This window comes from Xiphophorus couchianus, chromosome 7 (assembly GCF_001444195.1).
Source record: "Xiphophorus couchianus chromosome 7, X_couchianus-1.0, whole genome shotgun sequence".
Lineage (NCBI taxonomy): Eukaryota > Metazoa > Chordata > Actinopteri > Cyprinodontiformes > Poeciliidae > Xiphophorus > Xiphophorus couchianus.
The window spans coordinates 36000873-36028846 of record NC_040234.1 but is presented as its reverse complement, the minus strand read 5'-3'; the positions used below and the strand labels follow the sequence as shown (position 1 = coordinate 36028846).

The 27974-nt window shown below is 40.9% G+C and overlaps 1 protein-coding gene across 1 annotated transcript; it reads right to left on the bottom strand.

Moving 5' to 3' along the window:
- Positions 1-1725: 1725 nt before the first annotated feature.
- On the bottom strand, positions 1726-27974 carry igfbp2b (insulin-like growth factor binding protein 2b). The gene is made up of 5 exons (XM_028023498.1): positions 27327-27974; positions 17177-17524; positions 7974-8122; positions 6295-6435; positions 1726-4604 (listed from the first exon to the last, which is right to left on the bottom strand). The coding sequence occupies exons 2-5, from the start codon at positions 17511-17513 to the stop codon at positions 4452-4454; spliced, it is 780 nt and encodes a 259-aa protein (XP_027879299.1). The 5' UTR covers positions 17514-17524; positions 27327-27974; the 3' UTR covers positions 1726-4451.

Genomic DNA, 27974 nt, shown 5'->3' with positions numbered 1-27974 from the left:
TTCGATTCCCCGATGGGGAGTGAAGTTTGTTTCAGGTCCCTCTTGAAAATGAGATCTAGATCTCAACGGGGTTTACCTGATTAAATATAGGAATAGTAGTAGTTGTGCTAAAGCACTAATCATAAACATTTTTGCTAATGCTATAGCGCTATGCTAACATGGTAATCACTGATATCCTCCATCCGGCAGGGACCCTGTGCTACATCATGAAACTCCACAAACAGCCCAGTAAATTAGAAATGTAGAATTTTTCTGGAAAAATTGTGCACTGAGAGTTTTCACAGTTAGCAAAAATGCTAAAGCGCTAAACTAAAAATATGTTCCATTAGCAGAAGCTTGTCCGCCTCTGTTGCTGAGCAACAGGAGCTACAATATCATTACAAGATCTGATTTTTTTATTGATTAGCGCAGTGGTTGTCATAGTTAATTGTGTTAATAGTTAATTATGCTACAGCTAAAGTGCTAATCATAAATATTAGTTCTGTTGATGTAAACATGGCAACATGACAGTTAGTTACTGGAGGTTAATGACACATACGTCACATCAGTGGTGGTTTTATTCAACTCAAAGTTTACAAAACAAGAAAATAAGTGAAAACATTTATTTATGGGAATCTAAAAATTTTCAAAGTTAGCAAAAATGCTAGCTCCAACACCAGATTCTCAGTTTTATTTTTTTTTCTTATTCTTTTCCCTAATTCTCCGTCGTAGCATCTGACACCAACACACACATCGCATTATTTCACAGTTAATTCATCTGGAAATGCTACAAAAACTTACAAATACAGATGTTTAAGTTGAGTAATTTGAATCTTCCCAAATGAGCGACTGTATAATGTCATCTCTTTAGAGGCAACGGTGGCTCCTGTCATCACAGAGGAGCAGATAAAAGGAGATCTGCAGGAATGCAGAGCGCAGGCTGGGACAATCGAACAAGTGTCTGCTAGTTTCCTCCAGCCTTTCATCAAAGACGGACGAACTCCCAAATGGAGGGTTCCTCCGCCGGGATCGGATGTGACCGCCACCATAATCTCTTCTCACATCCCACAGACCATAAAACCAAAGCAGCGTACGGTAATATTTATGACATTTAACTACCAGGCATGGAAAGTGGCTAGCGGCTAGCTGAGGAATGTTTTAATGGGATCCCACCTGCAGCTGGAGAACCAGGGAGAAACCCAGTCCAGGAGACTTCCACCTAAAACGTCTCACAAAACATGGCTGCTTATGCAAAAACTTCCCATCTGGCACTTCAATGGTGGAGTTTCTCTGCGTCAATGTGCTTTGATGGAGATAAAAACTCTGAGTCTGATTCAAAAGAAGCTAAATTAACGATTATAGTTATTTAATATCCAGAAAGCATATTTCAATCTACGACAGCGTATCAGAGCCACTGTAGATAGAAAAAAAGGAGTAAATTTCCATAAAAGAAAAATAATTTTTTTTTAGAAAAAATACTCAGAAAACACCAAGCTTGGAAATCAAAAATTTGTTAGAAAAAATTAGAAATGTTGAGATTAATCCCATAAGTTTTCTAGAAAAAAAACATTGATCTTGAAAAGTTTTTTCAAGATCAAAAGAAAATTCAACTTTTGGAAATTTGAGTTGTAAAAGTCAAAATGTTTTACTCTTGAAACTCAGAAATGTCCTAGTTTTTTTCTAAAAAGAACATCTGAGACTAGTCCAAGTTCTGAATTTGTTGGTTAACATTTACTCATTTTTTTCCCATCTATCTTACATTTCTACTTGTTTCCCAAGAAACTTTTTACATTTTGACAGAAACTTGTTTCGTTTTGTGAAAACTTTCTGTTTGGCTTCAGGATGTTTTACTTTCCTACAATTATTCATCATAATCAGCACTTCGACCAGTGGTGGTGTTTTAATTTGCTTTATGAATAAATTGTATTGTATTATATTGTGTAAAAGTTGTTTACTGAGATATTTGGATTTATAGGAATGAAAAGCCTTTAGAATCTGATTGCCGATCAGAGGCCATGTTGGACCGGAGAAGTCCAAACATTTGGCCAAAATCATCACATTTAAAGAGTTCAAGGGTCACCGGAATATCATTTTTTATTTTTATATGACTTTTCTATTCAAGATTTGTGTCACTATTTATTTGAAAACGTTTGCTGTATTTGTTTATTAGTTTTTTAAGTCAATATGATGCTGATTTACCGTGTTTGAAATCAAAAAGAGCAAAAACTGTGATAATCAACAGATAAACTTTGTGTTGCATTTAAAATATTCCATCTAAAAACATTATTTGTTCATGAAAAGTCTCATGTGCCTCAGTTGTCTTGTGCTGATGGGCCAAATATCTGCGCTCTGCTAACTGGAATTACAAGCACCACGTCAGCCAAAGTTTTGAAATCGGGGAACATTTCTCCGGTTGCAGTGATCAGATGTTGGGGAGACTCTGAACGAGGATTTCCTGATCCAGCAAAGACTACCGAAGGTTTTATTTGGACCACTGTGTGCTTTTTAACTACTGCGTCCAGGAGAAATCGGGCTGTGAAAGCCTGTAAAACTTTTATTGGAGAAATGTTTTAATTTTAACCTTCAAACGGAAAATTTGCTCTTCCTCTATATAGCAAACCCCATCATGTTAATGCGCTTTATTTTTTAACTGTAACGACTTGTTGCTTCAGGAATGATCGCAAAATCTGGTCCAACAGAAATCGGAGAAACTTTTGGTTTATAGTGGAAGTAAAAATTGTTTTCAGCAGAATAAAAGTCGACTCGTGCAGATTCCCACCGTTCCTCCCCTCTGCAGAGAGCCGAACTCTTCCCGCACCGACGAGCTCCAGCATAATAATTGTGTTTGATATAAAACTGATGTCTGCACTTCCTGGAGAAACTCGTCATTTCACCGAGATAAAACAACAATTATTTTGTTAACAATCAACAAGTCTGAGAAACAAACCCACAATCTGCACATCCCAGGAAGTTGTTGGAAGCTAACAAAACAAACAGGAGTCTTAAAGCGGGAACGTTATCGTCTCGGCAGAGATGCTCGCCCCCATTGTGCCAAAACAAAACTCTTTTTGATTCGTTTTCAGCCTAAAACCACCACTAAATGTGCAGAAAAGCCCAGAAAACGCCTGCGATCTGAACTCCCTTCTGCACCTGAGGACGGTTCCTAAAACCCAATAAAAACCAACGAAGGACGAAGCTGTAAAAGCAGTTTTCACAGCCTGGCCTGGTGACCAACTGCTTGGCACATAAGCACATGTATAAAGTTACCGCCGGTCAGGACTGGGCTCATATGACCCGCTTTTGGCTCCAACTACAAACAAGGCTCCTCGTTTCAACCCAGCTCTGAATCCTGACGGGCGTCTTCAGGGTCAAAGTTTGAATTCTGGGTAAATTTCTTATTCTGGTTGCATGAAAAGCTCAGGATTCGCCATCAGATTTATGAACAGTCTGCGTTCCCGTCATTTTGGTGTTTCTGTAAGTGTTAACATATCTTTCTACAAGTTTTTATAAATGCCATTATTTACTCCCGTCCTCACTGAACAGTCGGGACTTTTATTCATTTTTGTCCTCAGTAAAACTGATTCTGATTCATTTGTATCTTTTTGCAGTTTTAAAAAAAAATAAGGCGACCCACATACCAACATAATGACAGATCAGGTGGTTAAATTAGCTAACCAACCGCCGCTGGGTTCAGACATCACTTAGATTACATTCTGAATCGTTTTTCAGTGATAGTGTTTAAACATTTAACTCTATTTTATAGAAATTAGACAAGAAATAAGGCCGCTGCGTCTGTTTCTGTGGCAGATTCCTGCTCATCAGTCTGGTTTTACTCCATGAAGAATAATGGCTGCAGGCTGCTAGCTACAGTGGCTAATAGGCGCCGTCCTATACAGTAATGTATATCAATGAGCTGCAGCAGCCAATACAGTCTCGCTTTCCCTATAAATATCTCTAAATTGTTTTAACAGATCAGGTTTTACATAATATTTTCTTGCTATTTTTGTATTTTTATCCAGTTTGACTAATTATTTCTGTGTGTAAATATTTTAGTATTTGATTAAATTGTGAAGCAGCTTTTGTTCTGTGTTGGAAAATGTGAAAACAATCATATCTGTTAGATATGAGGGAAATGACACTCCTGCAACGCGTCTGAACCCAAAGTAACGGAGTTTAGACTCAACGATTGGCTGCAACCAACGGGAAAATTAAACTGAGAACCGTCTGACCTGAGAGGCCAGAGAAACCGCTTCAGGCAGAAATAATGAAGAAAAATTCAAAATCAACACAGAAGCATAAAGTCAGAACTCGAACCTAAGAGACAGTTTATCTGCAAAAACAAGTTTCATCATAAAGATCAGGTTTGTGTTGCTTCAGGCTGCAGTGTGAAGATGGCCAAAAAAAAAGGCATTTCCTTCTACTGAGTGTAGGATCAAACCCGGTGTGTGTGTGTGTGTGTGTGTGTGTGTGTGTTAGCGGGCCATGGTGGGCAGCGCCCGCAGCGCCTCCTGGAAGCGGTGGCAGTTGGGGTCTCCTCTGACTCTGGGAGTCTCCGGGATCTGGACGCCCGTCAGCGGGTCCACGCACCAGCACTCGCCCCGCTGGCCGTGTGTTGACATGTTGCACTGCAGGAGGAACAGAAACAGCCAGGGGAGGGGCGCAGGAGGCACAGCGGGTTAATGAAGCATGGAGGTGTGTGTGTGTGTGTGAGGCAGGGTGAAGGATCATTGGATAAGAGCGAGGGCTCTGGTCCGGGTGGGACCACATTCACCCAATAATAACCCGTCCCCACACACACCCACACTCACACCAACACACACACTCCTCTCTTAAATGAGGTCGTGATAGAAGCAGACTCAGTTCATGGAGGGAAAGTTTCTATTTTCTTCCTTTCATGAGAAAGAACAAAGAAGTGACAGTTACAGTAATTAGTGCGCGGCGCTGGGAGGTGCTGCAGCGCATTGGGCCGAGGTGCGGTGTGCTGCAGCGCGTTGGGCCAAGGTGCGGTGCAAAGGGAACACTCCAAGTGTGGAGGAGGTACAGTGATGCATCCTGGGAACGGAGGAACAATGCTGCTGCTTGTGAGCAGAGATCCTTCAGGAAACCGTGACGCCTTTCCAGATCCTCTGCTCCACTATCGCCCTACGATCAAACCTGGATCTGTGACCTTGTTTGTCCTTCAGCCTCTGATTTCTGCGGATGAGCAGAACTGAAACGTCAGAAGCACAACTCGCTCCCGGCTTAACCAAAGCCTTCCCCTGCAGCACGCCAAACACTTTTATTGCCTTGTAACCTTCAGCTCAGGAGCCTGTTGTCTCGTTCAGGATGACAACATCCTCTCACGCCGGTGTGTGTGTGTGTGTGTGTGTGTGTGTGAAGGCAGGATGCTAAGAAACAGGAGTGTGTGTTGGAGTTTATAAAGAATGGATTAGTGAGTTAAACATCCTGACCAATTCAACACACAAATGCTGAAAATCTTTATCTCTGCTGCCAAAATTTAATCTAAACTTATAATTTATCTTCATGTTTTAATTTAGAGTGGGGTTATGTGGAGTAGCTATGAGCAGTCAATAATCTATGGGATTTTCAACTAATGAGATTAATCACAATTAATGGATTACAGCTAATTTAATAATTGATTAATCATTCACTGGAATACAGACTCGTAAAAAGACAATTTTATGAAGAAAAAAAAAAACACTCAGTAATGCAGAAAATCTTTCCAAAAAATATAAACATTTTGCATTTTAAATAATAAAAACCTTTATCTGTAAATCTGTTCTATCCATAACTCCTCTAGTTAAAGTTTTAGCTTCACCTGGTTCACATTCTGGAAAAAATATCTCCAATTAAATCATATTTTGCATCTAATTACTAAATAGTTAATTCATAAACTAATCACCAGATCAGCTCTATGCTGCATCACAGTTCAGTCCAGCAGAAACAGCTGTTTTAGCTGCAGATGATCAAAGCTGCTGCTGCATTTAGACACAAAAACTTTTATTTTCTTATTTAAAAGGAATACATTAGCTTATTTGCATCTTTATTTTACTCATTTAGTTTAAAAACTTAGTTTATTGTTGAGTAAAAAAGTCAGTATTAGTTTCTTTTTCCCCTTTTTTGGCCTGGCAGTCATTTTGATCCATGTGATAAAAGGTTTGGACGCCCTCCTGCGTTGTACGGATTGATTGTTCTGCATTGCACCACAAAGGTTGCAGGTTTAAATCCCAGCCTGGCCTTTCTCTGACTGAACCCTTCGGTGACGGACGCAGTGTGAAGTTAAACCTCCAGACTGACCCCAGGTCGGCGGCTCACCTGCTTCAGGTTGTACAGTCCGTGTCTGTCACAGTTTGGGAACTTGAGGCCGTACAGGTTCTCCAGCGGGCCCCGGTTGTCCTCTGAGGTCATCCTGGAGATTTCCTCCAACACCATGTCCAGCTCCTGCTGGCAGGAGCTCTGGTGGAAACACAGCAGAAACACACGCTCGCGTTAAAACGGCTCCATCAGGAGCAGCTGGTCCTCACAGCGTTTGTTGGGAAAATGAGCCGCACAACATGAGAAGCTGCTAAAACATCAACACTCCTTTATTTGTAAAGGTCTGAGTCTCGTTTTGTGAGCTCCACACACGGTGAGGCTGGTAAACCAAAAACCTGCCGACAGGCCGGAGATTTACAGCTTTATGTTCACATTAACAGGTTTTATCAGATTTATCAAACGTTTTAAGATGCTAAGTTTTTTAATACATAGAAAATAAAGGAAAAGAAAAATGGAAAAAAAGGAAAAAATAGAAAAAGAAAAATGAGAAAAAGGAAAAAGTGAAAGTAGAGAAATGGAAGAAAAAAGAAGAAAAAGTTGAAGAAAGCAAGTAGAAAAATAGGAAAAAGAAAATAAACTTTTAAATAAATAAGAAAAAAATGGGAAAAGGAAAAGAAAATGGAAAAAGTGAATATTTTGAGAAGAAAAATTAGAGTATAAAAGAAAAATAGGAAAAGGAAAAATGTTTTTTCTCATGAATTTAGAATATTTTAATTACAGGATCTGAACGTTCAGCCCCGACAGCAGAGAGAAATCCGAGGAAAAACTCTGGTGAGTCTGGAGAACAAACTCCTCAGTGGAGAACAGAAAATCTCCAGAGATGGTTTAAAACTTCTGCAGAGCCCTGGATGTGGTCCTCCATTGTCTTGAAGTGACCTTTGACCTTGACCTGTATCTGCATGGTGTTTTGCTTCAGTGATTATAAAGGAAAGCAAACGTTGTACAGTCTGCTCACAGTCACATACAGCTCTGTGACCTCTGACCTCACATGTCCGCCCCCAGTTTACCCTCGCCCCTGATTGGCTCCGCTCTCTGATTGACCCAGTTCCCAGCTTGGCTCTGCCCTCTGATTGGCCCCGCCTCCGGGCTGGCCCCGCCCCCTGTCCTCACTGCTTTGTTGTTCATTTTGCTCCTGATTCCTCTTCCGGTTTTGGTAAATGAGAGAAAACGAGCCGCAGTATCGTTGTTCTCATCACAGACTTGCAGACCTAAACCAGAACCAACCCGGCCCAAACCGCCGACCCACTGCAGGCTGGCTTTTATTTTGAAGGGCTCACTCTGAGTTGTGGAGAGTTGAGCAACTTTATATGGAAACAAAACATCAGTTTTAGTGGAACTGGTTGGATCTGAACGTTTAGTTAGTAAGCTAAATATTTAGCTTCCTAATAAATCATTTAGTTTGGAGCTAAACATTTAGCTTGCTTTATTTAGTTATAAAATATTTAGCTACAAACTAAACATTTTGCTCATTAACTAAATATGTAGTTTGAAGCTAACTGTTTAGCTTACTAGCTAATAATTTGGACCTAAATATTTAGCTAGCAAGCTAAATATTTAGTTTGAATCCAACTATTTACCTCCAAACTAAATATTTCTAAGACGTTGTGGAGCAAACATTCAGAGTTTAATAAAGCGGGATCCAGACTGGCTCAGTCTGTGTGAGTTGTGGAGGTTCTGACCGGCGGCTCTCTCTGGACCCGCTCGTCGTGCAGGCTGGTCCTCATCCTGGTTCTCAGCTCGTTCTGAGTCTGGATCCGGGCTTTCTCCTGCCGGTTCCAGGGGTCAGGCAGCGGCCTCTTCACCAGAGGACTCTCAGTGCCGTGCACCTCTGCAGGGAAACAACAGGAAAACAACCTTTAAATGTGCTGCATGTGGTCGGCGGTTCGGCCCGTCTGTTTTTAGCCCACGCCTGGAGCTTCCTCCAGATCTCCGCTCTGCAATCCGTTTGGTTTCTAAAACAACTCCTTCCTGCTAACAGGCCTCTTTACAAGCGCAGGTCTTAATCCTGGAATTAAAGGACAATGTCGGTCTGTGTCCTCGGGGCGTCCTGCGCCTCCCGGTGACTAATGCTGCGCCGAACACTCAGGTGCTGCGACGGCTGCAATTACCGTGGCGACAGTGAGGTCACAACCTATAAAGCTCCAGTTGGGCTTTCTGAGGCAGAAATTATGACCCAGATTCCACAGATTTCCTCTGAGACGGAGCAGAGTCCTGCAGCTGTTCAGATGCATCTGTTCCGACGCGGCGCATTTAAACGGCTAATTAACGCAACTTCATGTTTTCAGAAACAAGGAGGTTCAAAGGATTTTACCTGATAAACAACAGGAAGTCATTAGGAACAAGCAGGAAGCAATATATTTAGTCAAACACCATCATCAAAGCAAACATGCATTATATTTATTAATCAACGTTCCTGTTGTTATGAATCAACAGGCGACAGAAGGTCGACTTTGTAACCGTCTCTATGTGACTGTGAAGGTTCAGGTCAAAGGTCAGCCTGATCAGTAGTCTCCAGCTGTAACAACTGAAGCTGAGAGCCGACTCTAGATCGTTCCTCTTTAAATCCAAACATAATAACTTCAGATTTTTAAAGCAGTGATGAACCCAACTTTGGATGCCTGCTCTAAAAGATAAAACTTGAACAAAATCAGGTTCTTTGCAGGATGGCAAAATTTAGAGCTTTTCCTCATCCTTCCTTACTCCGTTAGAAAACATCATTGATTCTCAGTTGGTTTAAGGTCTGAACTTTGACTAGGCCGCTAATCTAAACCATCCCATAACATCTCTGGCTGGATGTTTAGAGTGACTGGTCTTCTGCAGCCTCTAACCTCCCTTCTTCCCATTGACTCTGCCCTGCTCCCCCATCCCACAGCATGATACTGCCACCTCCGTGTTTCGCTAGGTGACTTTTGTTGATGGTTTTGACCCAACGTAGTGTCGGTTCTGCTGCTCCGAGCAGAGCGCCCTCACCTACATGCTGGCAAACTGAAAATGTAACATTTCTCTTCAGAAAAAGTCAGATTTTTAGTTTGCAGAAATTGATTCCACCCGCTAAAAATCCTGAAAGCCATTTTGTGTCGTCCTCTTCCCGACTACACACAGCTTCATGCATCAAATAAAATCCTGAGTTTGCAGCTTTTCGCTCACTGAAAGTAGAACAGAAAATCAGAGCAGAGCTGAAAGCCTGAAACGGAGACAAACTTTGACAGTAAACTCTGCATTGATCAGGATTCAGAGCCGTGACACTTCTCATTGGCAAGAAGGAGTCGAGAGTCGAGGAGTTGAGTCCTGGGAGTCCAGACTTGTAAGGAGGCAGACCCGATGCTGAGTCAGCAGCTCGTTCCTGCCAGAGGCTTCGAGCTGCGGCTGGTGTCGGTGTAATTAGCACCGAAACAGAACGCAGAGGCTGTAAATCAGCTCTGCGTCCTGGAGCTCTGTGTTCACCCCCCCCACACACACACACACACCCCTGCCAGGTGGAAAACCTGCAAAAGCAGGACTCAGATTTTATTTTCTGATGTGAAATCTTCCAGAAAAAATTACATTTAAAGATGTTATTACCCCATTTAAACAAATGTTTGTTTCCTTTATTTATCCAAATATTACCATTTCCACCCCTGGCCAGCAGGTGGCAATGTTATCCGTTTCAAAAAATAAGGCAAACGTTTTAACCCCTCAATGAACACATTTATATTCAGTTGTGACAAAAAACCTACATTACTTCTGTTTTTGTGGTCAGATGTTAAATACTTTAGAGTATAAATTTGGACATTTCATCTATTAGTGTAAATTTAAGAATGACGTTAATTAGATCGATGAGCCATTTAAAGGGCCAGTATTGTGTGTTTTCATTTTACAGCACAATTAAGTAACTCTGTTACCTTCAGTTGTTATAAAAATCCTACATATATATCAAATATGAGTTAAAAGAAATTTGACTTCCTGATGAAAAACTTTAAAATTGGGCCTCTGTCTCTTTAAGAAACTCCTGCTCTTTCTGAAGCTCCGCCTCCAGGAAGTCATCCCAACATGGCTTCACTATTAACCCTTTAACGTTTTTAACAGCGTCACTCTGAGCAGCAGCTCCTTTAACTCAGCAAATGTTTGCTAATTGCTGCTGGCTAGTCTGAAGGAGCCGAGTGGGGGAGGAGCTACACCTCGGAGGCGGAGCTAGATCCACCCTGAATGGTTGCCATGGAGATTGAAGGATTTCTCAAACATGAAAGACTGAAAGCAAAACTCCATAGAAAAACATTATAACATAAAAGATTAAAAAAAGTATATTTTACATGATACTGGCCCTTTAAAGCTGCGATACATAACTTTTATAAACAAAATGTTTTTACTGCATATTTGTTAAAACTCTCACCGTGTCCTGACAGTATGAGACAGACAATTTATTAAAATAATGGAGCTCTTCTGTCTCCTCCCGGTGGTTCTGCTGCCATCTGCAGAAATGCACCATCCCCATCAGAAACAACCAATCAGAACCTGAAGGAGGGTCTTAGCGCTGTCAATCACCCTCACGTACATCTCCTTGCTCTCTGCAGCTAGATCCCCCACAGCAGAGCATGCCACAGAGGCTAACGCTAGTTAGCATGGCCACTGATGACTGAAGATAAACGGTCTTTCAGTGACGGTAAGTTGTTTCTCCACCATTAGCACTTTGAGCAGCGCGTACACGAGGGTGAAGAACAAATCAACATCTTGAATAACTGGACTGAAGTTTTCTACATTAGCCACAATGCGGCCATGTTGCTAGACTCTATTGGATGGACATGTTTAGAAGCCCAGCCCGAGTCAGCAGCCTTTGCTAAAGCTCAGTCGGGTTCAGAAGGTATTTTGTGATCGTGTGTCAGACCTGCGTAACCATGGCTACAGCCCTTAGCTACCACCTGCCCTCCAAACAGCATTTGTTCTGCCTCAGCGCCTTAGAAACTACCTGTCTGAAGCTGTGGAGGGCTGGCTTTGGCTCGTGCCTTTGAGCGATGCTTTCACAGCTTTCTCAACACGCACAATGAGTAATGAGCGCCTCTCCGACTGTTGCTTCTCATTAATGCCTTTGCCCTGTTATCATATGGAGGCGAGTCTCAGACAGCCGTCAGGGCCTTTGATGGCCGGACAATGCAGCATTGTCTGCATGAATGCCTCTTCCTGACGGCCGGCCACTTCAAAGCTGCTGGGTAGATCATGCTTTCAGCGGTTGCCTTTATGCACGTTTTCCTGTCTGGTTGCAACCTCAGAAGTTGCCAAGTTGAAACCTTTCAGCTCAGAACCCATGAAATAAAAACCGTGAGGGTCGAGACTCAAATCGCTGTCCTAACATCTGCAGTCTTCTGCTAATTCTGGTCCAGAAATCCAACACTAGAAGAAGCTCTCCAGTGAACCTTGGGTTGTTTTCCTACGGGAATGTACCAGAAAGGTTCTTTCAGAGGACATCTGATCAGGACGCCTCGACGGTATCTTACAGAAGAAGCTCATCGTTGACAACCTGAACTCAATCAGCGAGGACTGGACTAAACTTCACTGGTTCTTCATCACTACAGATCGCCCACAGCAGTTTCTCTACTCCTATTTCACCAGCTAAACAAAAACTCAATTTCTAGTTTACTTTGACTTCTAGCATGCTGATGTCAGACTAAACTGAGGTAACGCCTTACAAATAAATAAAAGCTCTACTGCACATTCCTTGACAGAGGTAGCAAGTTAAAATTATTTTGATACAGTTAATGAATGGAGGAAAACAATGATTTTGTGGCATTTAGACAAAAAGAAGGCTTATTTATTGGTGGGCTAAGCTACCAATAAAGTTGGTTGTGCTAACCGTAAAGCACTAACCATAAAGTTAGTTATGCTAAAGCGCTACACCAACACAGTATTTAGCAGAAGCTAAATCTAAAACCAACTAAATTAGACAAATAGTCACAATGAAATAAAACTAAACTATAATAAAAACAAAAGCAGTTATAACCCAGTCAGGGACACATCCAACAGTCACTCTACAGCAGTGGTCCCCAACCACCAGGCCGCGGACCGGTACCGGGCCGCGCAAGAAATAATGAACTACTTCCGGATCTTTTATTTTGAAAATCCTAAACCGGATTTTACCGGTTACGTCTTGTGCGTCAAAATTGAGCCAACTTGCAGCAGAATGAGTAACAAAACAACATCAGAGTACAGTGAACCCTCGTCATATCGCCGTTCACCTGTCGCGGTCTCGCTGCTTCACGGATTTGCATCGTGCATTGTGTTCTGCATTCTGATTGGCTAAACAGTCTCTCCGCTTCTTCTCTACCTGTGTGTCAACAACGTTGTGGTTTAATATGTACACGTACGTAAAGCACCTTGCCATATTTAACATAATCGATGGTGGCATGTCGGTTTATAAGAATCTTTTGGCCCAGAAGAACAAAGAGCGACAACATCAACCGATAACTATGTTCTTCTCTCTAAGAAACCCACCTGCACCGCGGGCTTTAGAAGAAAAACCCGCTACAGAGCGGAGTCAGGATGCAGCGGCTCAGTCAGAAGAGCAGTGAAATACACGGGAGTCACTATTTGTCCTACTGTACTTTGTTTTGTTTTTTTTCATAATCATTTTTCATTTTCTCCCGTTCTAATCCAATAACTCGGGTCACGGTGGGGCGGCGCTGATCTCCGCAATTCGGGCAGGGGAATCCGCTTTCAGTTCATATTAAAATTATTTTACAGTACAGTAGTTATTTGTGTAAAAAAAAAAAAAAAGAAAACGTTTATTTGTTAAACAAATGTTTGGGCCTGTAAAAAGGTTTTGTTCTTTGGTTTCAATGTATTATGGAGTATTTTATTGTATAATAATTGTAAAAACAATAAAGGTTCCTACTTCGCGGATTTCGCCTATCGCGGGTTCTTTTTGGACTGGAACACCACGAAAAACGAGGGGGTTAGCCCTAACACCTCCCCCCGGACCGCAGCAAAATTGCGAAGGGCTTACCGGTCCGCACGACTAAAAAGGTTGGGGACCGCTGCTCTACAGGACTGGACCTGCAGTCCCGCTTTAGTACATAAGGGTTACAACTTCTGGTCATAAATTCAGAAAAATAAAAGCAGCACAAAAGGTTTACTTCTCAGGTAAAGTTAGAAACAGTGAACGAAGAAAGCCAGCAGCACGTCGGCTCATCAGCAGGCAGCCACATGCCGATCGGCTAAAGCTTCACCTATCACATATTCTCCTCGGAGTAATTAAAGAGCAGAGTGAGTGAAGCAGGAGAGCAAGTTCCAGCAGAGAATCTCCTGCAGGGGAGCCGAGGCGAAGCCATGCCATTAAAACACAGAGAAACACTCAAATCTGTTTACACTGGATTTGTGACCCCCGTTCAATTTACAGCAAGTTTAATTTCACTAAAATGTTTACAGAAGGGGCGTGACGTGGTGGCGTAGTGGTTAGCGTGACCCGTATTTGGAGGCCTTGAGTCCTCGACATGGCCGTCGCGGGTTCGACTCCCGAACCCGGCGACATTTGCCGCATGTCTTCCCCGTTTCCTGTCAGTCTACTGTCATATAAGGGACACTAGAGCCACAAAAGACCCCCTGGAGGGGTAAAAAAAAAAATGTTTACAGAAAGAACCTAATTGAACGTAATTAAATCTTCATAATATTTGGGAAGAGCAGACAATTCAGCATTTTTAATTCTTCAGGAACTAAAATCCTGTCTTGATTTATAAACCTGAATCATCTCGATCCCAGGAGCTGCTTACACGCCGCGCAATCTTTACACGCATGCTAGCTAGTCTAAATGAAGGTTAGCCATTTTAAATGTGGCAGCCATATTAGATGCATGGTAGCCATTTTAATACTGTTAGTTATTTTGTATGTATGTTAGCCGTTTTAAATGTGTATTTTCAATTTAAATGCATTAGTCATTTCAATTGCGTTAGCCATGTTAAAGGTGTGACAGCCTTTATTGGGGCATGTTAGCTATTTCACATGCGTGCTAGTCATTGTTTTAATTGGATGTTATCCATTTTAGATGCATGTTAGCGATTTTAGATGTTTAACTTTCCAGTTACTCAGATCTGACAGATTCTGGCTTCACAGTTTTGAAGGACGATTAGTTACTGTTACAATCTCTGACTTTATAAAAACACACTGTGGCTTTCTGAAACACTTGTGTTTACAACATGGAACACAAAAATAAAGAAACTGAATTCTGAGATCAAGTCAGCAACTTATTTTTCCATGTCCATGGAGAATTTGTCCAGTAAATCAAGCAGAGACTGAAGTCTGGTATCTGTCATGGTGACACTTCCAGAAATAATTCCTTTTCTTCCTCCGTGTTTTTCAAGCGGTAGCTGGATTTGATGCTTCCGACTTCAGCCGCCAGATTCCCAAGTGCTTTTCTCGCTCTCCAGAGAAAACACTGACAGAACGGCGACGCTGCTGGCAGCGGAAAACATATAAAGTTTCAACTTTCAATTAAGCGAGAATAATAGAGCCGTGCTGAATGAAGAGTATGCGTTGCTCGACAGACCTTCCCTGCATAAATACTGTACATGTTGAAATGTTGACGGCTAAAACAAATATTGTTGTACGATGATGTATCCATGTCGCTGACAGATCTGCCACACCTGGCATGTTGCTTCAGCTCCTCTGGTCAGACAGCAAATTCATTTCCTTTGTCCAGAAACTTTGATTTTTGTAGTTAAACTGGAGCAGCAGAGGAATGGAAATCTGGACAGACCAAAACGGTCGGATAAACCTTCACATGTTAGCATGTAATGTCAGCGAGCAACAGCAGAAACATCTTCAAGGTGCAGTTAAGCCAGGCAGAGGCTGATGCTGCCTTTAGTGTTTAAAAAAGTGATGAACTGAGGAACCCACAGGCTGAAACGATGCTCGTTTTCAGCTGGTTTCTGCGGTCTGCACACAGAAGATGGGAAGTCAAACAGGGAATGCAGAAAAATCGATCATCTCATCAGCTGCAGTTACACAAGATGCCATGAGGCAGATTTTTTATTCTCTGCTATTAAATATTCTTCACTTGTGGTTTGGAGTTAAAAAGACAAAAGTTCACGTTTTCAGTTCGAAGCCGCAGCGTGGATCAGCAGCAAGAAAAGACGAGATGGAGCAATCAGGCTGAACTCATCGCCATGGAGATGTTTCCTAACAACAAATGTCAATGTACCTGGTCTATCTCCTGAACCCCTTCAAAATAAGAGCCCTGTGGCAGGTTCACTGCTTGTTCACGGTCACAGATGTGGGTTTGGAGCATCACATATGTCAACATTCACTTTCACAAATCAATACTGGCACTTTGTCCCCTCTCACTGTAGCTCAGCAGGGGAACGCTTGGCATTTCTGGCCTTCTGTGGGATTTCACGGTTATTTGTTTAGAGTAAACATGTTTTATGTAGGTGGCATCTAAAAAAAGAAAATAAAAATACTATTTCCAATTGGTGATATTTTGTACCATCCAGATGAAAGAGGTTAAAAACTCTAGTGTAGGGGCGGTGCGGGGCAGAGGCCTGATTCTGGCTTCATGACTTCCTGATTCACTCTGTCCAGTTTCTGACAAAACTGAAACTGGTTCATGTTGGACGGGTGGCAGACAAATTGGTGACCATTACATATTTTCTGGGATTTCCCAGTCAGGAGAAATTAAAGGAGAAACTCAAACTACGTTAAAACTCCATCCAAAATATTATATCTTTCTTTGGTTTGAAGCTTTTGGGTGGAAGATATTCCAAATCTGTTTTATGAAAACACACTTACAGCCCTGCCTCCTTCACTTCTTTAAAAAATGTCAGACTGAAAATGATTACTGGAAAACTACATTCGAAACTGGATTTGTTTACCATCTTGTCTTTAACCTCTTTGGCTGGATATAATTATTGGCTTCTTCACCAAATACATTTATTTTTATTACCTTTTTTTTTTTACCCTCTTACAGCTGAAACAAACTTTTTTTTCCTCCATCATGTCATAATGTTTTTCCCTGCTGTTTTGCTTTGATTCTTTCATGCATGTTTGAGAAATCCTTTCATCTCCATGGGAACCATTCAGCAGCTAAATGTCTGGGTGGACATAGCCCCACCTACAAGATGAAGCTCCTGCCCCACTCAGCTCCTATAGACTAGCCAGCAGCAATTAGCAAACAGCTGGTGGAGTAGCTGAGCTCATGATAGGAACTACTGCTCAGTGCAAAGCTGGTGAAAACGTTAAAGGGTTAATAGAGGAGCCATGTTGGAATGACTCCTGGAGGCAGAGCTTCAGAAACAGCAGGAGCTTCTTAAAGAGACAGAGGCCCAATTTCAAGGTATTAAATGAGGAAGTAGCATTTCCTTTAAGTCATATTTGATACATGTAGCATTTTATAACAACTGCACTGCAAAAACACAAAATCTCATCCAGTATTTTGGTCTAGTTTCTAGTGCAAATATCCAAGTAAACCTGAAATAAGACAAACCAACTTAAAAGTAACATTTCATCAATATACAGAGGCTTTCTTTAAGTAAACAATTCCTTAATTCTGATGAAAAAGTTCTATTGGCAGATTATTTCACTTATAACAAGACATGTTAGGAATTAATGCATCTGCCAATTGTCAAAGAACTTTTTCATCAAAATTATATAATATTTACTTAAAGCAAGCCTCTATATCTTGCTGAAAAGTTAGTTTGAAATTTGTACTAGAAACTATAAAAGTTTGGAGGAAATGTAGTTACTTGACTTTGCTATAAAATGACACCAGGGGCCTGGAAAACACATAATGCTGCATAAATCAGAAGAATTGAGTAAACTGGGTTAGCATTTGTAGTGAAAGAGTGACTTTTGGCTGAATGTGACCAGAATCCGTTTTGCTCATTTAGAGCAAAATATTTCATCAAGAGGATGAACCTCTTACCATTAGTGGGCAGCAGGTCCAAACTCGGGTCCTGCTCCACACTGCGCGTACATCGGCCGAAGCCCTGGATGAGCTGCTGCAGGGGTAACTCTGCGTCCATGCTGGGGGAGCACAGGAGCCCGGTGGAGCAGCGCGGCGTGTAAACCCCGCAGAACTCCCCCTCCAGGCGGGCGCACACGGGGCAGCAGCCGCAGCCCGGCTCCCGCACTATCTCTGCGCACAGCGTGACCTTAGGACAGCCGTCCTGGTTCTCCGCCGTGCAGCCCGGGCATCTGAACACCAGATCTCCACGTAGGAATCCTGGGAGGGCGAGGACAGCGAGTAGGAGGCCGAACATCACTGCAGCGACTGCTGGGGCGGAAATGAGGCCAGAGTTATCTGTTGAACCTGACGATCCGTTAGCAGGTTAGCGGCCCGCTAGGTAAACACGCTGACAGGGTCCTACCTGCTGTCATATTACCGACTGAACCAAACAGGGTCAACGACAACACAGCTGGAAGGAAACATTTACTCAGCTACTCTTTTGAGTTTTACTACGCCGTAGTTTTTACTTTTACTCAAGTAATTTTATTATGAAGTGTTTCTACCCTTACATGAGCAAAATTTCTGGATTCTCTACTGAATGAAGACAAACCAAAAATTCACCAGACACAGACCTGCAGTTTTTGTTAAAGTTTCATAAGTTTTATATTGAAAGAAATTGATTAGAAAAATTTTTTCTTTTGCCAGATTTTGTTATTTATATGAATTATTGCCATTTTGGTCCTTAAAATACCAAAATCTTCTCATAACTTTATATTTTGGTCCGTCTGATGTAATTTTTACTCAAATTTCTGGAAACTGTCCACCTCTGGGCAGATATCTTTGTGCAATCTTAAAGATTTCAGATACAAGAAAGGAAAAGTTTGTTCCACATCTTTTAAGAACCCTGTAGTTGCATTTCTATTAACCATAAAACTGTGTAAATTGAAAATAAATTCCTTTATCAGAAACATGCTGACATAAAAAAATTCCAAGTTTTTCAACTTGACTTCAAGTTTCTCAGATGGTTTTTCAGCTGTGTTGAAACAGATTTATTTCCCAAACTGCAAAGGAAACTGTATTTTGCATCATGAGTTCAATTACTACTGGTGGAAACGCCAAAGAAGACGACAGGAAGTTGTGGAAAGATGGTGCGTTTGTGGTTTTTCTGGCTCCGGAGCTCTCACAGCGTCTTAGTTTATAGAAAGTTGCGTCGTTCCAACGTATTGAATCCAAAACTCTTCTGTAAAATCATGAGACTAATTACCACAGAGGGTAGCAGCTGCCCAGCAGGGAGCCACTGCAACAGCCTGATTGAAGGTGAGTGGCCGGTTGGTTGTTGCCACATAAAGCAACAGACTTTAAGCTCTGATCTTCAGCCAGCAGACTGAACGACCTCCACAAATATTAACCAACAGCAGCCACAAGGGGGCACTACAAGCAAACACATGGGAGCTCAGCATGCAGCAGGAAATGCATTTATTGTGTCCAAAACATGAACACAGAAAAAACAAAACTGAATTTTAGATGGAAAATAATGAATTTTGACAATATTCATAAATATCAAGTATTTATGCTGTCAGTGTCTTTGTATCAGCTCTACTGTCTAAAGTTTTGCAAATGGGGGCAAAAATTAAAAATGGCTACCAGCTCCATCAGTGGTTTCTACTGTAACGGTAATAAAAACTGCAGGATGTGGAGAGATTTTTATTTTAAAGACCATTAATCAGGACCAAAACAAAAATAGCTTCCAGCCTAAACTGTCCAAAGTATCAATAGAAAATTGGTTTAGGAGAACCAGAACCAGTCTTATTATTATTATACCAGCATTATGTTACTTAAAATTGGTCTGAAATATTATCGTTTATCGCAGTAACTTTATCGCCCAGCAGGCAGCCATCATGACTTGGCAAAAAACCTCACAGTTTTAACTAATAACTCTGAGAACTCTTCAGAGTTTCTCAAAATAACCTCAAACTGCAGGAAGTGCGGCTTTTGAAACGTTTGGAGGGGATTTGACTCGGGAATCGAACTGTCTTTCTTCTCGCTTTCCGTTTCCATGACGATAAAAATGGACAAAGGCACCAACAGGCGTCATGTTTCAGCACGGTTTTCCAGTCGTCTGCTCAGTTTGGAAATGTTTTCTCACGGCCACTGCGCTGCATTATGTGGGTTATTATGTGTAGCCATTGCTTAGCAACTCCGCCTGAATGGGCATCAGCTGAACAATGTGGAAGCATTTGATTTTCCTCCTGATGCTGAGAGACGTTTGAACCGAAAGATCTGGGATGAAGCCGCTCACTTTTTCCACTCAGCCTGATAATTCAGCGCCACAACAGATTAATGAGAATTCAGGGCTGCTGAATATTATTTAACACGTCTGGAATATATGATAAAGTCGGAACCGGATTAGCTGGAGGGTTTTCCTCCGGAGCAGGAAGCAGGACTGGATCCTTATCCCAGGAATCTGGACGTCACCTTAATAAGCTTTAATGGTTTCTGGCCTGACAGTCATCATGCTGCGGGCCAGTTTCCACAGAGTCCCACTCCTAATGGGAGAAGATTTGTTTTCCTGTTCAGCCGGGGCTTCGATCCTCCGCCAGCAGCCATGAAGAGAAGTTAAAACAGTTTCACATCGTTTAATAATCACAACAGGCGTAATACATAACCTCCTAAACCTGACAACTGATGTTTAGCAGCTGGAAACGAGGCTTTTCTGTCACCGGAAGTTTTAACCTAGACTTTCTTGCAGAATTGCTTTAATTCGGCCACATTGGTCAGATTTCAGCCCAGACTTTAACTAGGACAATCCAAACACTTCATCACTCCGAGTTGCTGATGTTGTGGTGTTGTTTGGATTGGGGCAACAAACAGGAGCACTTCAGAGTCATTTATGGGAAATTTGGTCACTGATTGACTTTTGACAAAGATTTGAAACAGAAGCAGTGAAATCAAACTGAAAACCTCGGTCTGGGTTCGGTTGATGTGAACTCTGATGTGGTTTGAATGCATGTGAAGGCCAAGCGGTCCGGAAGCAGGAAATTGACTACAGCGCAGGGCATTCTGGGAAAATGCAACCAAAACAAACGAGCTAATAAAACGCTAGCAGGGGAAATGACTCTCAGTTCATCTGCATTTTAGTTTCCATTTGGTGAAGAAGGAAGTTGCGCTCAGTGTTTCTTCAGTGGTTCTTGGTGCAGCGCCGCCACAGGTGAGGAGGGGAACAGGTTGCTCAAAGGGCTTTGTTAGTTTGACTCATTGCAGCAGAAAATGTAACAAATGTTGCATTTTTAGTCCTGAATCGAACCGAATCGAAATATACTGGACTATCAGACGCATGGAATTTTTTTTCTGTCTATTAATATTGGTTTGGAGATTTATATAAAACCTTTCAAATGATTCAGAAAAAACTCATGGGAACGAAACAAGATTTTAATATCCTCAAAGCTCATAAAGTAATTTATTTTACATTTTTAGAGATTTTGCACAAATTAAACAAATTGATTCTTAATTTTCTGATTTGTTTTTGTCTCTTCAGACCGTACTCTGATGAGTGGGCGTGGCTATAACATAAGGTGGTTGCTATAGAAACACTTCCTCCCCCTTTCTGCAATAATTACACATTTTTTGTTTCTTATCTGTTGCAGTCATAGTTCCAACTGGAAACCAAAATAAAGCAATGCCAGTGTGGCTGGGGCATTTCTGTTCCAACTTCTTCAAGCACTATTTCTTGTTGACCTAAACAAGAAATACCGTTTTAATATCGAGAGATTCTAGAAACATCATTATTTCTGCTGCCTTCACTCAAAAATCCCAGTCCCACTGGACTTTCTCCAGCTGTAACTGGGAAAGGCCTCCCAGTCAGACATAAACAGGGACATTAAACATGCGGATGCTGTGACTCTGAGGTCGTAGTTAATGTATTTTGGGGGCTGAGGGCGAAACAAGGAGATGGGAAACGGCCAGAACCCGCCTGGGAAAGGAAGCAGGCTGCCCACTGCTGTTGCTCAATCTAATAACCTCCAGAGGTAAAACCGGACCCATCAGTTGTTCTTCTGACTGGGACTGAACGGGTTTCACTGAGGAAACAAACACCAATGGATCACAACTGACGAGGTGCGTACTAAATACTTCTATTAAATACAGATTAGCGACGTACAGCTTCTTTCGTGTAAACAGAAATATTAAACTTAAAATGCTCCGACTGTCTGCTGCTCAGCAGACTAGCGTGTGGGAAAGTACCACATGTTTTTATTTGTTCTGATTTTAGATGATGTGGTCGTCCTGTGAATTAGAATAAGAAGATTCAGGATATTTCTGACAGATGAATGTCATATGTTCTCAGATGATGCTGTCTGTTCTCCTGCTGACACTTTTAGCCACCTGGGCAGGTAATGTTCTCACACTCGGTCATAACAAACAAAAAAAACTCATTAAAAACCTTTGGGCTGGTTTAAACATTTTAAATCTGTGAGGTTACACGGAGATGTTCTACCAGAACCAGTGAGTCCAAAAATCAGAAAACAATGTTGCTTCACTGACCGACGGGCAGAAAGACTCAAGACAACGATCTCAGACTGAGCAGATTAAAATGAGGTCAGGTTTACAGCTTCTGCTTCCTAAGCTCTTAGCTAGTGGTTAGCACAGCTACCTTTAGTAGGTGGTGCTAAACCTAAAGCAGTAATCAGAAAAATGTGTTATGCTAGTGCTAAAGTGCTACACCAATGTGATATTTGGCAGAAGCTAATGCTAAAGTGTGAAATTCAAACATGTTTATGTCCACTGTGTGTCGACACAATGTATTGTTGCGTTGCAGCAAATGACAGTTATTACCCAGAATGCAACACTGTATTTGTACAGTAAAGAGTTTAAAAGTCTACTGAATCACTGCCTGAAACGTGAGAAATCACAGATTTGAAGGTGACATGGTAAACTGAAACACATGATGTGTGTTGACACATGGTGGATATCAACATGTTTTCACTTAGCTTTAGCAAAACTAACTTTTTAATTAGTGGCTTCTACCAATGGGTTTTGAGTGGCCTAGTCAAAGTCTGGATGTAAATCATGACCTAAAACTATCAGTTTGTGCTGGAGAACATTAAAACAATTCAGTAAAGCGGAGTGGCTCCAGATGCCTCCACATCACAAACACTAGATGGCACCATTGGTGGTCATTTAGGTTTAGGGTGTAATTACTTTTACAGGCAGGGTTTGGTTGATCCGTTGTTTTAAAACTGCAGACTTTTTTCTGATTTAACAGAAATTGATTGTTTTTCTTTTCTCTCTGTCTGACTGCCGATGTTTGATGAATATTCCAGTGACCAAACAAATATGAAAGGGGGTGAAAACTTTTTCTGCAGCAGTGAAACAACAAGCAGCTGCAGGCGGATGGTTTTCACAGCAAATCGCTGAATAATTTAAGGAACAATAACAAGAATGTCTGAAATGGACCGAGTCCAGCCTCAGAGCCGGTTCCAACAGAAATATTTAGAACTTGTAGCGAAACGATGTGGATTTAATGCTTTTGGCTCGTTAACCTGTCAGAACGCGGGCCTTAAAGAAAATGTGCTGCTGTATTTTCTATAAACCTGAACAGAGTCCAAATCAAACAAAGTTTAAATCTGGAGGCTGCGCATTAAAACAACACAGGTATCAATTATGTGCAGAGTAATAATAAAAAACCCTCCATCGGTGGCTCTAATCACGTTGTCCTGTTGTTTCCTCCAGGAACCGACGCTGACGACATCCCGCCTTGCGACCAGAACCGGTTCCACTTCAGCGTCCAGAACTGCAGGTCCGATTTCAACCGGAGCATGGAGACGAGCGGCTATCAGCAGGACTGCCCATGGCCGGCCGTCAAACCGTAAATATCTGATGATTCACCATCGCCTTTAAAGTACCAGGTTCTTCTCTCGAACTGCCGGCCAAAACAGTTTGGGTCATGAAACCGGCCCAGTGCGGTTCTGAAGCTACACTCAAAAACTAACTGGAACTATTTGGGTTACTTAGCCTGAAAATGAACCTGGCGGTTCATTTTCCAAAAATATATTTTTAGCATTATATATATATATATTCATCTGTAAATATTGGTTTCTAATTAAATATTTATTTAACAAAATATTAAATTTACAGACAAAACTTTTAAGCTCAAAACAAAATATTAAGTTTGCAGCTCAATATTTGGTTAGAAAGCTAAAGTTAGCTCCAAACTAAATATTTAGTTAGCAAGCTAAAAGTTTAGTTTAAAGTTTGAAAACTAAATATTTTACTATCTTAGAGCTAACAAAATATTTAGCTATTTTAGAGCTAAATGTTTAGTTTGGATATAACAGTTTGATAAAAAATATTTAGCTTCAATTCAAACTACACACATAGCTTAATGCCAAGTCTGTAGCATAAAGCTACATACAAACTACATACTTAACTACAAGCTAAGTATGTAGTTTGAATCTAATATTGAGTTAGCTTGCTAGCTCAATATTATGTTAAATCTAATATAAAATTTGTTAGATTTGTGTTAAATATTTAGTTAGTAGGCTAAACGTTTAGCTTAAAATTTTTAGTTAGCAAGAGAAACATTTAGTTTGAAGCTAATTATTTACCTAAATATTTTATAATAATATAGCTAGCAAACTAAATATTTAGCTCAAACAAAATTTTTAGGAAAACATTTAGTTTAGTAAATAGTTTGAAATCTAGAAATTTGTAAATGAGTAACACTTTTATTACAAACTAAATTAACCAAATTATTGCTGTTAATTTTTGACAGTGTAACTTGGGTCCAGCTGCGAGGCCCGGTTCGGTCCCAGATGTTTTCCACTGTGAAATCATGTAACAATGAGTGGTTGTGAGGTTTGTGATGATTTATTGAGGCTCTGCTTGCCTCCACATCTTCAGGATATGACAATTTAATATCTGACCATGAAATACAAGCTAGCCCTCAAGCAGAGGGTGGTTTCTCCTTCAGAAGAACCTTGGAGTCACTGAGGCGAGATGTTTTTGGCTCATGGCATCCGACTTGATCACATGATTTAAAGTGCAGCTTTGCTTTCCTTTTTCCTGCTCTAATAACACACAACTCGACCCAGAAAAGTTTATTCTGATGCCAAATATTTTACGTTATATTAAACTATGATTTCCTCTCAAGTATCAGCGGCGAAGCCTTACTTTGGCCTCAGTTTGTTAGACAGATCTCTGATTTTCTCTCCAACAAATCGAGCCATATTTCTTGCCATCGTTCTGGTTTCAGCTTTTAGCTTCTGGATTCGGATCAGGCCTGAACTTTGGCAAAAACATTCGGACGTTCTGGAGATTTAACCGTTTATCCACCGATGTGTCTGCAGATCATCGGCACCCTGCAGCTTCCACCGCCTAATTCCTCCATTGACAACCGGAGGTTTTCCTCCTGAATCCTGTTTTATCACTTTATTAGTCATTCAAGACTTTTACTGGAAGAAGAAAACTGAATTTCTTTCCCCTCTACACAAACAACTCATTTTTACTAGTTAAACACCAGAGATTCCCTCCAAACAAAGCAGGAAAGTTGAGTATGGGATGGAAAATAAGATTATTCTTGTTAAATAGCATAAAGTAGTTTACTGGCATGGATTAACTAATCCTTTAGCTAATATCTGCAAGCAAAAGAAAATTACAAAAATACATTTGCTTAATGAAAACATGGCAATTTTAAGAAAAAAATTATATTACAAAAAAGTTTTTGAGCCGTATCAATGATCAACATTTCAATAGTCGGATGTTACCACTGGTGGAAACACCAAAAAAGACAGGAAGTAGTAGAAGGACAATGGTTTGTTTTTGTTTTTTCACAACGTTGCACAATTCATAAAAACTTGTCATTCCAACAGAGGCGTGCCGCAACAAGAAATAAATCCATAAATCACATGATGAATTAAAATGGACCCAATAAGTTATTGTTTTTGTCTTTCTACCAAAAATTGGATAAGATTCAGTGTGAACCTTTGATCTCAACTAAACATTTTAGAAGGATAATTTTATGTACAGAGACTTCATAATTCGTCATATTTGTTTTGAGCATTTAAAATGTCTTCCAGTTGCAGTGTTAAATGTTCATTAGAACTTAAAGTTTATTGATTTTCAGAATGTGTTCTTGCATTTTTAAACCATTAATATTATATTAGTTGAAAATGGTCTCAAAATAACATAATTTATCACAATAACATCTGGAACCGTTTATCGTTCAGGAATATTTGTTATGGTGACAGGAATATTCTAACATGCTGAATCCATATTTCTTTTGTAAAATGGCCGACTGCGGTTTCCCCAGAACACTCCCAGGTATGAGCCGTTTGTTGCTCCAGCGCCTGAATGAGACGCAGACAAATCTCCCACAGAAATGTGATGTTAACGCAGCGATTGTTTAGAAGGAAACTCTGGCCCACTCATGGTGCGTTTAAAGACAGCCTGGACAATCCAGTTACCACATCTTAGCAACCAGTTAAACAGTTGTAACAATTGAAAGAGTGTGGGGATTTCTCAGACGTACCCAGCGTTAGCTAAGCTGCAGATATCTGAATCGATGAGGCGCTAAAGCTTCCCCTCCGTCTTGCTCTCTCTCTCCCTCCTGCAGCCTCTACAACAGCCTGTCGATGTGTGTGGACAGCTCTCTGCAGCGGAGCTGGTGCATGGGTCACACGTTCCTGGTGGACAGCGTCTTCCTGGAGGTCCACCAGGCGTTCTTCTTCCAGTGCAGCCAAGCCCAGGACCCCCCACTGCGCACCCTGCTGGTGTTAATCGCCCCCGGGGTAGTTATCACGCTCTTCCTGCCCTTTCTGTGTGCTCACCTCACCTCCACGGAAACGTCTTAAAGCTCAATTACTGCCGAGTCAGCGTTTTACAGCCTGGATGTTACTGTGCATGTCATGTTTTCTGTCTTTGGTAATTAAAGGTATAAAATGCAGTGACAGAGCTCCGGTTAAATGTAACTTAATTGGGAACTGGGAGTAATGGAAAGAACACCAGCGTGGAAAGACTGGACAGCTTTTCCACGCGTCAATCCGAGCTTCTTCACCTTTTGTTGTTGTTTGGATCCTGATGGCGCTGCGGCCACATCAATACAAAGTTTCATTAAACATTTAAACTACCTAAACCTTTCCAAACCAGTACACTTGTAGAAAAACCCAAAAACTGTTTACCAACAAAAACTAATTTACACAGAAAAACAGCAAAGATACTGAAAGTTTTACATCCAAATGTTGAAGCAACTTCTGTTGTTGTACAATGGCCGACAGGTGCAACTAGGCCTGAAAACATAACAGCTGGACTATAAACCAGAAATTATTGCAATAAACAATAATATAGTTGTTTTGAGACCATAATATGATGGTAATGGCCATCTCAAAGATCAATAAACTTTAAATTATAATGGACATTTAACAATGGAACTGGAAGATATTTTAAATAAACAGAAACAACAAATAAAAATTAATTAGGAACTCTAAGCAAAAGTGACATCAAAGCACAGATTTCAGGCTTTTATCATCCAGTTTTTTTCTAGAAAGAGAAAAACAATAAATCATGCAAACGGAAATTATTAATATTGTTTTAGTTTATAATGCGACTAAATGATTTATCGCTTATTGCGACAAACCTATCTGCTACAACAAAACTGTAATCTAGGTCTGCAATCATTTTAATAATCAAGAAATGATCAATTATTCTGATGATTAATCGAGCAATCAAGTAAAAAGAATTTCTCCCAATTCGCATTACCTTTTTAAGCTGGTAAAAGAAACATATAAAAGCGAAAATGCTTAGGATGAAGTTCAAACATCACTTTCAGTGAAACATTTTTCAAGTGTAAAATCAGATGAGAAATTAAACACTTCCCATTAACATTTTTTTTTTTTAATTCAAAAGTAAACTTAAATTAGAGCATTAGTAAACCCTGCCTTTTATATTATCCTTCATTTCGTCTCACGTTTGAAACATGAAAAATATTATTTATGACATAGATATTTCTAATCTTTTTTCCATGTCGGCAAGTAAATGTAATGTCGGCCAAAATGCGATTCATTGTATTTATATGATGTAACAGATTCTGTATTAACAATCACAGATAAAGTTATGACTGGAACAAAAACCTTACCGGTTAGCAGTCAGGAAGTAGATCGATGCATGTAGTTGATACTTTGCGATGAGGAGTTTGAAGACACAACGTCATTTCCGTTCTGCAGTTCAGCCATTCAACTGTGATATTTTCCGTTTAGTTTAAAATAATCTCACATTTTGGACCCTTTTTGCCCACACCTGTCAAGTTGTGGAAATATGGAAATATTCCGCCGCCGGTGCGAGACGTCCCACCAGTCCAACCGCCCGAGGGCGAGAGAGCGGGAGCGGAGGTGGTGGCAGTTATCGCATGTAGTTGGTGTTTCCCGCTGATAATATGGAAATTTACGGGAAAACAGTAATAAGGGAGCAAAGAGGAGTCAAATATGACCGCTTCCCGGTTTAAACGGGAAATTTAAGAGGAATGTTTTTGTCTCCTTATAGGCGGCGCTTCTTTCCGTCTCCCTCCGTGGCTGCTAATAGCACTTAGCATTCGTCTAAGTCTCTTTAGCGGAAGTGAGAGCGTTGCGTAACACCAATAATCATCCGACCGGAGCACAGCTAGCTAATTAGCAAAATATTATTTCCAGCTGCAAGAAAACTACCGCGGCGGAGAACATTTATTTTCCAGCAAGAAAATGAGAAAATAAAACAAATCTAATCAAATATTGATGCAATCATTTATTTT